The sequence below is a fragment of the Chaetodon auriga genome, chromosome 12 (assembly GCF_051107435.1).
Source record: "Chaetodon auriga isolate fChaAug3 chromosome 12, fChaAug3.hap1, whole genome shotgun sequence".
Lineage (NCBI taxonomy): Eukaryota > Metazoa > Chordata > Actinopteri > Chaetodontiformes > Chaetodontidae > Chaetodon > Chaetodon auriga.
In genome coordinates this window covers 16,043,779-16,060,020 of record NC_135085.1, presented here as the reverse complement: position 1 = coordinate 16,060,020, position 16,242 = coordinate 16,043,779, and the positions used below count along the sequence as shown (strand labels likewise).

Here is a 16,242-nt window from a genome sequence, read left to right as displayed (position 1 = left end):
TTCTCAAGAATATCACTGGAATATTACTATTTCATTGTCAACACAACTACGTTTTTTTTTGTTGTTTTTTTTTAAAAATGCCAATAAAATCTTTAGTTTTACTTTGAAAAAACAAAACAAAACAAAACCCACCTGTGAGCTCTTCTCCTTTTTTGGACCTCTGTGCAGTCCACTCAAGAATGTGGACCAGACGTGTCCATCTGCTACGAGTTAATGTCATTGTCATTTGAATAGGAAAAACTGTACAAATGAATGAGCACTGACACACTTACACACTGAAGAGGTGCTGTGTACAGTGACCGTTTTGACACCTAGCAGGCGAGTGACGGTGGTGGGCTTAGCACTTAAAGGCTCTCAAATGTCTCATAGCTCCAAGCATTGCCAAGCCCCCACCCCAAACACTTGACCCCTGCTGACGTTGGCTGTCCATTTACATTTAGGGACACCGGCTCACTCCATTCTAGTGTGGAGGGAAGCAGTGTGAGAGTAACAGGGAAGAGAAAGCTCACTTTACTTGACTTTTTGCTTTTAAATCTTCACCTGTGCTGCTGGTGGTTGGCGATTTTTGATCTTGCATCAATTGTCCTCCATTATTCCAGTTTTCTATATCTTAATTAGTTTGCACACCAACGGGGAGCACTGAAGGGTAGAGCTGGCTACGATTTTTGAAAAAGTCTTTTCGTCTGTTTCACGGATGTTATTGGCCCGATTTTTGTCTCAAATTGGTGTCTTAACGTGATTTTCATATCACCGGAAGCCATGAGTTCCCTGGTAATGCCAGCAGCAGGAGATGGTAACGGCGCAAGCTTCGACCTCATCCAAAATCGGATTGAATCACTGAGCAGCAAGATGGACAAGCTCATCAACATTCAAGAGAAGGTCCTCAACAGGCTTGATGGGATGTCTCAGGACATTGATGGCATTGAAAAGGATATGGAGAATCTGAAGGTTGACAAGGAGGAAATCCACTTTCCACCCAGGATGGTGAACCAGACCCAGGTCATGGGGTTAGAAGTGAGGGAGATCTGTCAGGAGATGAGCACCATAATGTCGGTGGTGAACCTGCGGTCCGAGCAGCAGGCTCAGAAGCTCGAGGGCATGGAAAAATTGGTCCTCAGCATGCAGCAGGTGATCGGCTTCATCGGGGAGACGGTGAAGAGTTCGAGGGTTATGGAGCTGATGTTCAAAGGCCCCGCGGCTCGGAAGGGCTCCAAACCCAAAGACAGTAAAGGCAAGCAGGCCGTGAAGAGGAAATCATCTGCAGACACAAACAAAAGGCTCGACAAGGTGAGACTAAGATGCTGAAACTCAAAAATATGTTCGCTTCAAGTGTGTACCTTGAAGTAGGTTTTGGAGAAGTATAATCCAAATTTTGTTATTACAGATATGGATTAAGGGTTTAGTTTTTTTGTCAGCCTATTGTGTTCTTTTCCAGCAGTCCATCCATCACAATGGACATCTTGTTCATCTTGTCAGTGTTGTAGAAGATGCCCTTTATTTTCAATGCTGACTTTCCCAAAGATCCCGTTGTTCTTGGCAGAACATGTGAAAATGATCATAGCAGCAAAGCTGACCACTCCAGCACTTCTCTTGCCTACAAATGTGACTTGGCTTGTGTTTTAAATTCCCCGTGTAATGGGCTGGGCTAATAGGTAGTGTCTGGGATTTGGCATGTTACACTTGCCAACTGCTGATTGAAGACAATAAAAAAATGCTGATTTTATAGTCTTATGTAAGCTACTGAACAATAAATATGCCACTTATAGCGGAAATAAAACACCAGTTTAACTCGCCTTTCCACTTGTTGGATCTCTACCCATGCTGACTGCAACACTGCTTCCTTGGCATGAGGCCCACTCTGGGACTCCCCCCTCTCCCCGCAGAAGGGCACGAGAGGGCCGGTGTGAGGCCAGGGGTGAAATGTGAGTGGCCCGGTTTAGAAATACTGTTTTTGGATCGGGGGCTGCAGTGTTTGTGGTCTAAAAGGGCTTTAAACCCCTCAGCTCACCAGGAGTCAGGTGTCGCCAAATTGTGATGAGTCAGTCTTCCTCCCCTCCTCTATTCAGCAGTTTTTTTCTCTCACTGCGTCATTTTACCGAGGCATATATCTGCCTTGTACCTGTCAGTTTAATTCAAGTCTATGTGAGTTAGGACATAGTATCCTACACCACTAGTTGCCACTGTTGTATGTGGGTGCTGCCTAAAATCTCTGCCATGTGATTCTTCGCAAATTACTTAACTTCCTGGAGTGCAAAATAGCTCTTCATAAAATGTTATTGGCAGTCATGCTGATGATGCTGTCACAGTGCCTTTGATTTAGAGGTTCCAGTAAATGTCTCTATATAACACGGCATGCAACGTTTCAGGAATTGCTGGTGGAGGCTCACAAACACTGCTTTGCACGTGTTTACCAGTACGCAGAATTTTCATTTTTAAGTTAATGTCTTAACTTTCAACTTTGCCTCAGCTGATTGAAATACTTTTCAATTCTTGTGATGATGAAACCTGAGTGTTTTTGTCTTTATCATACAATCATTAGACAGACTATGACCCTGTATAAAGGTCACTGAGTGCTGTTTGGCATCAAAGGCACGAGCTGCACTTTCAGACACCCTAAAGCAATTTATCACCACACTCCAATCACTTGCGTGGCTGCAGAGGTTGGAGTCATATCTCTTTTCCACTGTGACCTACAAGCAGAGAGCAAACTCACCTGAGCTGTCGTGACGTCATGCGACGTGGAAGCGATACTTATGTTGTAGCACACAGTGTACAACAGTGCAGTATGTTATTCATGTTTGTGTTAAATTAACCGATTGAATTCAAGCTAAATAAAAGTTTGGATCATCATTTTATGATTTATAATTTACCCTGATAATGACGGACCACATACCAATCTGATGGCTTTCGTGTGACTCACATTTCAGGGGACTTCTGTGGTCATCAGAGCACTCGTCAGGCAGTTGCTCCATCTTCCTCCACCTCCAGAGGTGTGAGATATCTTACATATAACCCCTGTTACTATGGCCTCTCTGTGCCTCCTCCCAATCTCCCAATCAGAGTTTTTCAAACTCCAGAAAACACCTCTGTCACTGGGGAAACACCACGCTCGAAATATCCCCAGCGCTGTTTACCTCACCCAACATTCAGAGAACAAATGTGAGACACCCGCGGGTCGAAGACAGGTTTTTCCATGCTAACCTGATCACGGAGTGTTTAGTGAGTTTCCTCAGCAGAGAAATCTGAACAACAGCCTGCAGTCGCATGTAATATTTTCCGCTCAGGGTTGGTATTGCATTCCATCCCAGAGTGCGACAAGTGATAAGCTATAAATTCACTGCCCTGCTGCTGTCTATCCATCTGCCATGAATAATAAAAGGCATGCCTTTAGACAACTCAGTCTGCGCATGGAGAAAGTGTTGCTCATATTTTGCCTTTGTTCATTATTTTATCTGTCATTTCATTGAATTATTAATGATGTCATTCATTTGCTGTGCTGTGTGTTTTACATGTTCACCTAACTTCATATCAACCCATTGTCTCTCTTATTGACATTCATTCTTAACATGTGATATTTCTTCTATTCCATGTGCATTCATATAACCCTACTAAGCATTGCCATCTTGTCTTTTTACTAGAAACCTACCTCTAATAAAGCCTATAAAGGGAATCAACAGATATTTCCTGCATGTGAGGCCAGTTCTCAACAGCCTTCTCACAAGATAAAGCTCCATGGACCAAAGCATTTCCTCGCCTCTCGCAAATGTGGAAACTTTGTAGGTTTATTGTGCTTACAGTCAGTATGTATACAGGAACTTGTCTTTTTATTTATGTATACTATGTAAGTATGTGCTTTTGCATTTCTGGCTTCAGGCTTGTGTCTTGTTTATCATGTTTTAGCTTAAAGGACTGTCTCCATACTATACCATACAGCACTACTGTGCTGATTTTCTTAATAAGAAATGTGTAACATTGTGCCATTTTTGCATAGCCGTACCAGAGCCATGCCAGTTTACCTTTGGGACAGTAAATAGTGCCAGTATAGCCTAGATGAACTGTTTATTTTAGACAGGAGTATATATTCTGGTGAAGAAGGAAAATGTACCAAAATTCAAAATGTCTCAATATTCCCATAAAACAACATTTTTACCTTGAGAACGTAACAATTGAATGTTCCAGATATCTGCTTTCATTGTTTTTTTGTTTTTTTTTCTATTTCACAGCTGAGGGACCACAAAGGTAAAGATGGCACAGATAAGCCCTGTTTGAGCCCCAAAGGTCTGAAAGCTCAAAAGAAGATGAAGCCGCCAGATGCAGCAGGTGCTGATATCAATGTGCTGTTGATACAAAAATCTGTCAGTGCTTAAACTCATGCTAAAACATCAAAACATGAATTTGCCATCAAAGCTTCTATGAGAGAAACATTTTACATTAAAGATCAGAAAGTGAAACCCCTTCACAGAAAAAGTGCATGATAATCTGCTGGAAAGCTACGGTGAATATTTAACGGGTTGTGAGAGACTAAATCCAGATTCTGTTTGGATGTTCTGTAGAAAATATTCCCCTGAAGAAGCAGGTGTTGCTACTTGAAGAGGTGCAGAAACTCAACAGGGAGAATGCAGAGAAATCAGGTCAGGAGCTCATCCCTGGTCATCTGGATCTGGAGGCTGGAGTGTCCCCGAAGGATCAGCAGCCTGATGCCTCTGTCTGCTACTTGGTGGACTACCTGCGTGAAGATGCTCAAGTGGCTGTGGCTAAGAAAGATAAGGTTGTTGAGGCGGTTAGTGAGGAGGGGGTTGGGGAAAAGGTGCAGGAGGTGGAGGCAGAGAAGGAAGCTAAGCTTGATGTGAAGGAGAAAGAAGAAGAAAAGCTCCCAGTTCCAGAGGAAAAGGAGGAGGCTGTTTCTCCTGATGAAGAAGCTGCTGAAGCCCCAGAGGTCCCGGCTGTACAAGAAGACAAAAAGGAAACAACTGCTACCAGGTAGTCTATGTTTAATCCCAATAAGAGCTGCAATGATTAGTCAATAGATAAATCCATTAATCCATAAACTGATCAATTTAACATTAATCTGGAACTATTTTGATGATTGTTTAAATTTGAATACAAACACATTCGATGTTAAAGTGACGTTATATGAAATTGAACATTTTGGGATTTTATGTTGTTGTTCAAGGGATTCGTGAGGACCACTATTACAGTTTTCTGATGTTTTATAGACCAAACGATGAATCGAGAAAAAAGCAAATAAGAATACAGAAATGTTTAAGCGAATATATTATTAGTTTTAATCTTTTTAATTTTGCCATTCAGCGGAGCAGAGAATCATTCATCTGGTATGGACACAGTTATATTTTAGAGATCCTACAGGAAAATCTTTAAGATACACACACACACACACACACACACACAGAGCTAATGCATGCAAGGTTTTCATCTGTTATTAACCTTGGCCTATTATATGTACTGTATGTATTTCGGTTATCTAGACATTTCATTGATATTATGATTTAAATCATAGAAGTCAATTCTGCCTTTAGCTACATCTACAAAAACTGCACATGCTGAAACAAAACAAAAGAAAAATTAAACATCACAACATTTTTTTTCAGCAGTGATGACCACAAAGACACCTCCCTATCTCAAGAAGCCGAGCAGGACCAGACGTCAGAAGTCAGCAGCACGAGTACCAAGTCCTTTGTGACCGAGGAACACTTTGTCGTGGAGGAGCACACGAAGAACCAAGTGGCAGAGGAAGAGGAGGAGAAGGAAAACAACGTGGAGGATGAGCAGGAACTTGAGTCTGAGGGCTGGGCTGTCTTCAGGGCGGATGGGGTTGAAATCCAGTTAAACCTAAAACAAAGGGTGGAGAGAGAGAGGCAGGACAAAGATGCAGAACACGATGGGGAAAAGGAGGATGATGACGACGCAGAGCGGTACTTTATTGGTGAGTCGGGACACCTTGGCACTAGTGGTGGCAGGAAGCTGAAATTTGAGGGGGGGTTTTTTACCCAGAAAAGTCCTCTGTAAGACAGTACCAGAATAAGTTAATCATTACAAACTATACATGTTAAAGACCTCATGTGTGTAGCTTAAAGTCTTTATAGTAGCTTGAATTCAAATATAAGAGTCTATATTAATCACTTCATACAGGAGCGACTGATAAATCAGCTGATAATAGCTTATTGCAATTGATGCAGCACACAAGTGATAAACAATAATAACTTAGACACAGTGCTATAATTTCATAGTTTGTCCACCAGAGAGCACTGGCAAGTTGATTTTTCATCCGTTAAATGTCTTGCATAGTACATATCTTGGTCACAATTCTTAAAGAAACACAAATCTAAGAGATCTGTATCAAAACTGCTTGTGCTTCATGTTTATATATATATAAAAATTACAGTCAGTCATATCATTGATTGCTACTGTGGTACAGTGCAGCAGTATGAGGTAGGATAAAGCCCTTGAGGCACTCTGGCACTACAAGATGTGTTGTGCTAAGGCTTGGCTACTCCTCTGTGATATTTAGACAACAACTGCACCCGTAGTTGATGTTTATCATAGCATCTCAATACACAATGTGCTAACTTGATTATCGCAGCCGTGCACCCTCCCTGTAGCTTCAGCCCGTACGTTCTCACTTTCCTCATTACTTATTAAAACAGATTCTATCTTTTTTTCTCCTGCTTCAGACACCACGCCTCCTCCAGCAGCTCCTTTTAACCACCGCGTCGTCTCAGCCAAGCCCAACCAGATCGTCAACTTCTACACCATCAACTGGCAGGAGATCCTGGGCGGGTGAGCAGTTTTTCAAACCTCTATGAAAGAAAATGAACGCCGTGGACGACCAGTTGATCTGTCTGAGAGGGAAGACAGTGAGATAGAGGTTCTCAACTCCCATGAAGCCTAATTGTGTAACCCCCCCCCCCCCCCCCCTCCCGGTTCATAACTTCAGAGTCACGGCAGTTATTTTTACTTCAGGACTGAGTGGTATGTGAAACTGTATCCCTGGTGCCAGCTGGTAGCTAATCACTAAGTGTTAATCCAAGTCTTCAAAGAGGAGACACAGCCCAGCTCAGATTTAATGAAATAACAGATTAAGCACACGCAGTCCAACAGTAAAACGTCTCCGTTTGAAGGAAGATCAGTTTTTGATTTGTCATGGAAACATAAAACACTGTCTCCAACAACTGTTTCTTTGAGGTACCTGTAGACATCTTTTTTTTTTTTTTTCCTCTCTCTCTCGCTCTTCAAGGGGTCGCTTTGGCCAGGTACACAAATGTGTTGAAAACTCTTCTGGTCTCACTTTGGCAGCGAAGGTCATCAAAGCCAGGAGTGTGAAGGAAAAGGTAAGAGCACCTAATTCAGTTCAGTGTCACGCTGATGAATTCTTTCTTATTTTCATGCTCCAGAGATATAAAAAGTAGGAGCTTAGCTACAACTGTTAGCACATGCTAGTTCACTACAAGGCTGCTTGGAACAGAAGCAGAGGGAATACTTCTCACCTAGGTGAGAAACATTTGACCTAGAGGAGAAGATGCATTGTCTCATTGCAGAGAACAGCTGACACCTCTCATCGTGCCCGTGTGTCCGTGCTTGTGTGTCCGCGTGTGTGTCTGTTTGTCTGCTTTTCTGCATCTGTCTGTCTGCGCCCGTGTTTTTGGTAGGAGTTGGTGAAGAATGAGATCCAGGTCATGAATAATCTGGACCACGCCAACCTGATCCAGCTCTACGCAGCTTACGAGTCAAGGAATGACATCATCCTCGTACTTGAATAGTACGCTCCATCTTTTATATCTATTTCTTTAAAAAAATCATTTGTTAAAGTTTGTTAAAAGTGAGTGTGGATAATTATGCTAATATACAACAATGCATTTAAAATTCTTTAAATTTGGGGTGTTTAAGTGGTTGTTATATGCATTTGTGTCTAACCTCAGTGTTGGTGGAGGGGAGCTGTTTGACAGGATCATTGATGAAAACTACACTTTAATGGAGCTGGACGCGGTGGTGTTCATCAGGCAGATCTGTGAGGGCCTGCAGCACATGCACAAAATGTACATCCTACACCTGGACTTAAAGGTGAGCAACTCATATTTGGTGTCATGTTTAATTAAAACAGACTTAACAGAAGTTCAATCAATCATTTACTTCCTTTTGTTCTAAATTTCAGCCAGAAAACATTCTGTGTGTGAGTAGAGTCACGAATAAGGTCAAAATCATCGACTTCGGTCTCGCAAGGATGTAAGTGCTGCTGTTTTCTTCTATTTTACTGCCTGCTGTGATCATGCAAAATTGAAATCTCACTGATATGAATTTCAATTATGTTTTCCACGTAGATACAAACCACGGGAGAAACTGCGAGTGAACTTTGGCACTCCAGAGTTTCTCGCTCCTGAAGTCATCAACTACGACTTTGTGTCGTTCAACACAGACATGTGGAGCCTCGGCGTCATCACCTACATGCTGTAAGTAAACGCACAAACACACACTCACACACACACGTGCACGGTAAACGTTCATGAGCGTCTGTCTCTTCCTGACAGTCTGAGCGGTCTCTGTCCCTTCCTCGGTGACGACGACAACGAGACTCTGAATAACATCTTGGCCTGTAAGTGGAACTTTGAGGAACAAGAGTTTGTCGACACGTCTGAAGAGGCCAAAGACTTCATCTCCAGAATGCTCGTCATCAATAAAAGGTATCGTCTTCTCACTCTGTTTTGAGGTGAACATGTGGCGGTTTTTAACATATGCATAATATTTATGTGTTGTGTTTGCCATCAGTTGGAGGATGGGGGCGTCTGAGGCCTTAAGACATCCTTGGTTGTCTGACCCAGTCCTTCATCATCGCCTTTATACAAAGGTAGAATACTCAGGCCTGAATTTATCATCAACTGAGAAACTGCACAGGGTTTCTGATCTTAAACTTACTTAATTAAGACAAATCAAAGAAAATAACACATAAAATCATATTTACATAGCAAGAAAACCAATATTGTGCGTCATTGTTCTTTTACATTTGTTCTAATGTATCATTTATTGGCGTGTTTTTGCTCAATTTCACAGAAAACTATGTGCAGATCACGGCGATCATCGTGTGTGCCCACGACTGATAGCTGAGGTTGGTCTGCTTTTTTTTTTCTTTTTCTTTTTACATTTTTTAAAGAGTGTCTCTTCAAATGTTTCACCGTCACATGAATGCTTTCAGAACATCCACAAGGGGGAAGCATGTCTCAAATTTTGTGCAGGGCAACACAGCAGAAACAAGAGACTCACTACCTGTTACAGATAAACAGTAACTGAGGCACAGTGAGAGTGAATCATTCCTTCTACACTGTCCTGTTTTTTTGTTTTTTTTTTAGGGCTACAGTGATGTGATGGCTCCCACTGTGGCCACCTGGACCAACCCTCCTGTCCACGTAAATCACCTAATTTTGAGTCCATGCGCCTGAGGCATGGGCTTAAATTCTGGCTGCCCCATGAACCTTTTCCTGACATGTGCTCCACTGTGTTGTGTTAATGTAAGCAATATATAAATAATATACACAGACAACAACAGTTTGCTTTAATTGGAATGTAACTGATCGTCTCTCCATGCATTGGACTGTACTTTGATGAAAGTGTCTTTTCCTTGAATCATGTACATGTACATTCATCAGTCCAGTAAAATGCCATAAATGTTCAGTTACTGTTGACAGTGTGTCGCAGAAGCGGCACCTCAGCTGTTTAGGTTGTTTGTGGCAGTGTTGTATTGGATTGCATCACTCTGTAAGGTGTTTCACCCTCTTGTATATGGCATTATAAAATGGTGCTAATGTCATAATCAGACATGTATTATCATCCAAGAGCTCGGTTGCGTGTGGCACCTTCGCCTTGAAAGTTGCATGTGCACATTGTACTACATACTTCACCCCCACACATCTCTAACCAAAAACACTGTGCTACTGTTGTTTGCTGCTGTTTTCATTTTCTGTTCATAGATAAGACCTTTAGAAACATACCTCAGCTGCTTCCGTTCGCAGGCTACAGCATGACACGTATTATGTGACTGTAATAATCTGCGCTGCATTTCTCCCCGTCGACTCACAATGTTATCTAGTATCTTTTTTTGGGCTGTATATAAATGCTGAGCTGTAGATTAAAATTTCTTACATGTTAGGGGCTAAAATTGCTGGATGTGTGTTGTACGTATGGACAGAATGATATTTGTGTGGTTGCTGTCATGAGCTGTAGTATGTGCACTTTATAATGTTATTTATTTAAACATAGATCATATGTGAAGCTACCATAGTTCCACTGAAAGGGCTCTTCATCACACTGCTTTGTCCAGGTCTCTGTAAAGGAAACACATTTTTATTCTATAACAAACCCTTCACCAACACAGTTCATGTCTTATCAGCTTAGTGTATTATTTTAATTCTTAGCTGCATGTCTCTATGTGTTTATGTGTTTTAGTACAGTAGACATTGAAACTTGATACACAGAGAAATAACTTTTTTAAACTTTTTTTTTTTTTTTTAAATTGTACTCTTTGCTTGAGCTGTCACACCACTGTAGCGCCACTCGAGCTGCATACTCATGCTACTGTAGATGCTTTTTCCACCAGTGTTGTCACTGAAATGCCTTCTGTGAAGGTCCACGGACTGAAAGTAACACACGACCTACCAAATGCTGCCTACGTTGATAAAATGTTGTCAGGTTTTCATTTACGTGGTTTCATTTTGACTTCCTGAATGTCACATTAACTGTTGTTCAACACAGAGTGTTAGTAAAAGAAGTGGTCCTCACCGAGTGTTAACAGTTTCAGATTCAGCATGTATTTGAGTGTGTACACACCCATTAAACTCAAAAAGTGTCTTAAATGAGCTTGTTTCCTTTTATCGCTGTTGTTTGAAGTTTGGTTTTTTTATGTATATTATTTTTGGCTTTGTTTTTTTTGGTCTTCAATAGATAGAACAGCTTGTCGAGAAAGGAAATCATGGGGAAGACACACAATAAAGGGCTGCTTGTTGGAATCGAGCCTGGGAGACTCTATGTGGGGTTTGTTTGTTTGATAGCACACAGGACAGTCGAGCGCATCCAAAAAACTGAATACATATTCTTGAATTTACAGTGGGCAAAATGAAAATAAGAAAGTACAAACCAGTGTTCAATAAAGAGTAGTGACTTGGAAAACCGTATGAATAGCTTACAGCTTCAATCCAGGTTTAATTATAGTATCATGTAGACAAAAAGACTTCTGTCCTCTTCATCCAAACATCTAATATTTTTAACAGCAGCGATTCTGATCTTTTTTTATGGTTAGCGAAGACTGAACTTGCAACTTGGTTTGACCTTTTGCCTTGTAATTCCCAAATATCACTGAAGAGCAGCACACCTGTTTGTCACATCGTTTTATGCTCTTTATAGAACAAAAGAGTGAAAAAATGGTCTCCTAATACTAAACTCCAAAAGTCTAAAATCAGCTAAGTTTCTCTTTTCTCTCTCCCCTTTTTTTCCCTATCTGTGACACCGCAGTGAATTATTTTTGCTGAGAATTTTACAATCTCTACCCAGGTCTATTTAAACCTTAAACACACAAACACACTCTTACTCAAGACAAAAATAGGCTACAGCTGATTCCAGGAGCTTAATAAAGAGCATCTGAGGGAGCTGCTGTGTTCAATACAGTTTGTTCACCTGAGAAAATAAACTGAGTGTGTGGGATGATGATGATGATGATGATGATGAGCATGTCGGGGGGCTTTGGCTCAGACATTTTGGCGAAAACAAGCTGGTATTGATGTTTTTTTACGGAAGTCACAGGAAGGCCTGAGATACAGAAAAAACATTAAGAAGAATAACAGCGAGGAAACAACAATGTGAGTGTGCGATTCCTTTCAAGATAGATTTCCACAAAGTATACCTTAACTTTCAGCCTGCTCTACCCTGTACAAGACAGTAACGTCCTATTTTACAGAAGCCACAGGGTTAGTCAGGGATAAGTGCAGACCTTATGGGGGAGTACGATGGGAAACATGCATTTAATTGTACAGAAATACCAGAAAAACAAACTGTACTACCAAAAAGCACAGAAACCCAGTAGTTGACCATTTTTACATCCAGTAGTTTGAGACTGTCATGGCCATAAAATTGTAAGGGCTGAGAAAATAATTCATTTTTGGGTTATTTTCATTTTTATTCCACTTTGATTTATATAGCCTGCACTGGACAGTGACAAGAGAGATGGAAGAGAGAAACAAACTGTCTTCCATCTGTATGAAAACCTGAAATCAACTTGAGCTCGAGCTCCTTTTGTGGAATTTCTTCATAGAGAGTTAAGAGGAAGAGAGATGTGCAGCTGAAAATGGAAAACCGCTTCAGGGATATTTAGCTACTGAACATCAGATTTCAAAGCCAAATGAAGAAGAAAATCAAGAAGTACAATATTGTATTGGATGACACAGAGGTGTAAGATAAGGTGATAGACAGATTTTCCTGCTGACTATTTTAGCGCACACATGTGACATGATGTGGTTACAGGCTGGCAGATCTGCAGCGATCGAAGTTAGCTGAGAAAGAAAAAATAACAGAGGCATAGCATACGACTGCATTAAACTGGCTTCAATTCACTTCAAAGCAGGAAAAAGCCAAAAACCTCGAAGTGAAAAGTGAAATGACGAGTTTCTTTAGATTTTGACTGTAGACATAAACAAACAAAAAAAAACATGCATGAATCAGGAAATATCTGATATCAGTACCACAAACGTGTTCACAGAGGCTACGTCAGGCTAGATGTTGGCTACTGTACATGCATAACCATCAACACTGCAAGGACCTTTGCTAAAAAGGTTAGCTTCTCTCTCTTTACATTTCTCATTGTGCACATGTATCAAAAACAAACATTTTTACAACATCGAAATATAACACCCTGAACATGAATTTCGAATACTTTCCACCCCAATTTCCTATTAAGGACTGACAGCTTTGTTTAGTCTACTATTTGTTTATTTTCACACATCATTTCATAAGAGACAAAAGGTTTCATGTCAGGAACAGTTCAGAGAGAGTTCATACATTCCTCTACTACAAACACAGGCAGTCTGAGTCAGTTAATAGCCATTACCCCGAACATGCAAGCCGTTTGGCAAAACAGGTGATACTGATTTCTTCCAAGTATTTTCCCCCTTCTTTCTTACTTTTTAAGATAGCTTTTCAGGAGCCTGAGGGTTGGAAGCCGAACGCAAGCTCTCGCCCTATCCCTGGTCCAAGGCCCAGGTTGGAATGGTGAGAAATTCAATTTAAGGGGAGAAAAAAAGCCTCCCAGAACTGCCCCTCCACCACCCCACCTCACCCCTAAGTCCCCTCCATCCACATCTCCAGGGGCGATCTCGAGGAGCCAAACCAAAACCAGATGGACTTATTGGGCCTAAAGATAACAAATAGTGCCTGAGTTCCTGTCAGTTAGAGACCACCGGAGCTTAGAAGCCGAGGGTGAAAAAAAGACCTTACTGACATGTCTACTTCTTTGTCCTGCTATATAAAATATCATTAATATTGACAGGTTTTAAAATACAGTAAGAGAATTTGGAGCTGAAGTTGGTTTGTTTGGTCTGGAGGGAAGCTGGTGAGAGGTGAGGATGCTGGTTGCACAGTTTCGGTGTTGGTGTTTGTGTTACGAAGGGGTTGCATTCAAAGACCAGGTGCCATCTTGGCTTTGGAAAGGTAGGCTGTCAGCAGTGACCTGAATCTCTGGGTGGCATGCTCTCCAGTTTGTTAGTCGATACACCTACCGCCCACACACACTTAGTGAGAAAGGACAGAGAAAAAAGAGGAGGGTGACCCCAGAACTCCTCACAGCCTCCCTGCAGATTGACTAAGAAGGTGTCCTTTGTAACAGGAGTTTCCTGTACGTAATTAAAAAATATTGGGTCTTACTCAGAAGGGAGGAGACGGGGCCTGGGGTTGTCGGAGGCTATGTGAAGGGTAAGATTCCCTGCTCCACTCTTCGTTTCATGTAAGAGCCCCGGAGCTGGTCCTGACGTTTGTTCAAACAAGAGGCGCTCTCTCTTTCTCCATGGAGGCCCGGAGAGAGGACCAGCCAGTTCTCAGGGCCTGGGGGCAGGTGGTTCTGATTTGCAAGGGGGGGAACAGACCACGTTTATGTTCAGTTAATGGCAGTACACGTGTCGTCACGTCCAGTGGTGGGAACATGCTGGGTGAGTGATCTGTTTTTAACACGGCTGCGTTTGGCCTACAATAGGAACACGACGTCCAATTATCCTTTTATGGTTTTCCCCCAAAGTGCTCATCTTAAACTTGGATATCACCGTTAATGTCCAGTTCTTACAGACGATCTTTTTCCCTCTTCATGATGTTAAAGACATTTTAAATGAGAAGTTAAATTTGTAAGCAATAAAATGCACCCTTGCACAATTCAATACTTACTCAATAATTTCTTATGACACCATTAATGCTATGTTTTAGCATTTACCACTATAAAGAATTAGATAGCCTCGCCTTATTTTAGTAATTAGAATGTGACATTGTGCAAGTGTGCATTGTGCAAGGTCACTCGTTGTGATGGACCATCACAGAATTATCACCTGGATATGCAGCACCCCTTGGCTCTATGGATCTTCTGAGTTTCAGTTCAGTTTAGATTTACAACTCGTAAACTTTAGCGTTCTGGTTAACTCTCACTGCTCTCATAGCACCGTTTTTGGGTGCAGCAGGCAGCTGTTTTCAGCGAAAAGCACTAGAAACCCACTATGCTGCTCAGCACCAAATGACAGACAGACAAAGCAAGCGACTAGCTGGCAAACATAGTGGAGCATTTAACAGATTTAGAGTCAGATATTTCCTTCAGAAGGAGGTAGAGACCAAAAACAGAGCTAACGTAGAGTGAATATTGGACATCAAGTGGGCACAAACACAACATCAGTCAGCGCTAATGTTGGTCCAAATCTGCTGGATGTGCAAATAGGAAACTCCATGCTAACAAGCTCACCATATATCATCTTAAAAGGTAAAATTATGCCAGTGATGTGTTTACGGCATGTTTTCCGTGTTCACAAGCGGCCAAAACAAAAAGAGATATTACAGGTTTGAACCTGGATATCACTCTTACAAGTGAAACACTCCTGTGTTGGATTTTATTCCTGAATTGTGCTGTATAAATAAAGTATATTATTACAAAGTTTATTATACAATGTCTAATTAGTCTTGGGAGCTTGAAGTAGATCAGCAATTATGTGATCAGTCAGTATGTGTTCCCCACTTTTATTCCATTTCTTTTCAGGAACAGTACAACATGACTTTTGAAAAGAAAACAGCCATCTCCCACCCACACGCAGATTGATTTCCAGATGAGGGGGAAACACAGCAGCTTGCTGTGTTCAGTGTTTTCAGTCGGTGGTTCCAACACTGATCAAATGGCCACACTGAAGCCTTTAATGATCTTGGAGGTTCCCTGCTGTTGGGTCATCTGCTTGGCTCCATATCACCTCCAGGTTGGGCCCTACTGCTGGTCAGGCGGTCCCACAATGGGGCCCTTTCCATCAGCTTTGTATTTACTCGTCCCTCTGGCTCACCCCTCGGCCTGCACGGGGTCTCTGTTCAGTCTGCCAGCCCTGCTGAGAAGGGCTCTGTGGCCGAGAGAGCCATAATCCATCAGGCCTCTGTCTGTGTACGTGCTTTGCTCTTTCATGCTTTAGCTCTTTAGCTCTTGCTGACTAGCCTTTGCTGAAGGAACTAAATGGAGCCAAGCGTCTTGTTCAAACAGGCTGAGGGAGCATGTTCTCTGTGTCTGAGGTTAGTGTGTTAATACAAGCTTGTGTGCATGCGTGGGTGTACGAACATGCTGCTTGTGTGCATATTTTATCACTTCAGACCTTTCCAGCCAAACAAATGAAATCCTCCACGACCCTGTACCCATGCAAACATCCACTTATTCTGCCCACAACATGCCCCTGTCGTGTTTTATTGGATCCCCTTTACTTACTCCCACAAAGCTCACACTCACCCACACACACATATGCTAACATTACTTTATGTTACAGCATAGACATACATAAACTTCACATATATGCATATTGTACATCTCTGGGTTATGTTCTCCCATCCCACCCACAGCATCTGTCCTCCCTCCCAGTGCACAGTGATCGATGAGCTGAGCCTCGACAGTACCGAGGGGAAAAGACCCTTAGCTCGCTCTGCGTCTGACTCCAAAAAACAACTCCCATGGCCAACAAAAACACTGCACAA

The 16,242-nt window shown here is 41.9% G+C and overlaps 1 protein-coding gene across 1 annotated transcript; it reads left to right on the top strand.

The window, feature by feature from the left end:
- The first annotated feature begins 696 nt into the window (after positions 1 to 696).
- Positions 697 to 10,787, top strand: mylk4a (myosin light chain kinase family, member 4a). Its single transcript, XM_076745504.1, has 15 exons — positions 697 to 1,287; positions 3,639 to 3,776; positions 4,224 to 4,320; positions 4,554 to 4,980; positions 5,613 to 5,944; positions 6,693 to 6,798; positions 7,256 to 7,349; positions 7,668 to 7,777; positions 7,938 to 8,079; positions 8,171 to 8,241; positions 8,337 to 8,465; positions 8,544 to 8,696; positions 8,782 to 8,860; positions 9,064 to 9,118; positions 9,360 to 10,787. Exons 1-14 carry the CDS (start codon positions 760 to 762, stop codon positions 9,115 to 9,117), a joined length of 2,460 nt encoding a protein of 819 aa, XP_076601619.1. The 5' UTR covers positions 697 to 759; the 3' UTR covers position 9,118; positions 9,360 to 10,787.
- Positions 10,788 to 16,242: the final 5,455 nt, after the last annotated feature.

Coding starts and splice junctions, on each gene's coding strand:
- mylk4a (XM_076745504.1), top strand. CDS start 760: ATGAGTTCCCTGGTAATGCCAGCAGCAGGAGATGGTAACGGCGCAAGC. Junction 8,080..8,170: donor TCCTACACCTGGACTTAAAG/GTGAGCAACTCA, acceptor TCTAAATTTCAG/CCAGAAAACATTCTGTGTGT. Junction 8,697..8,781: donor ATGCTCGTCATCAATAAAAG/GTATCGTCTTCT, acceptor GTTTGCCATCAG/TTGGAGGATGGGGGCGTCTG.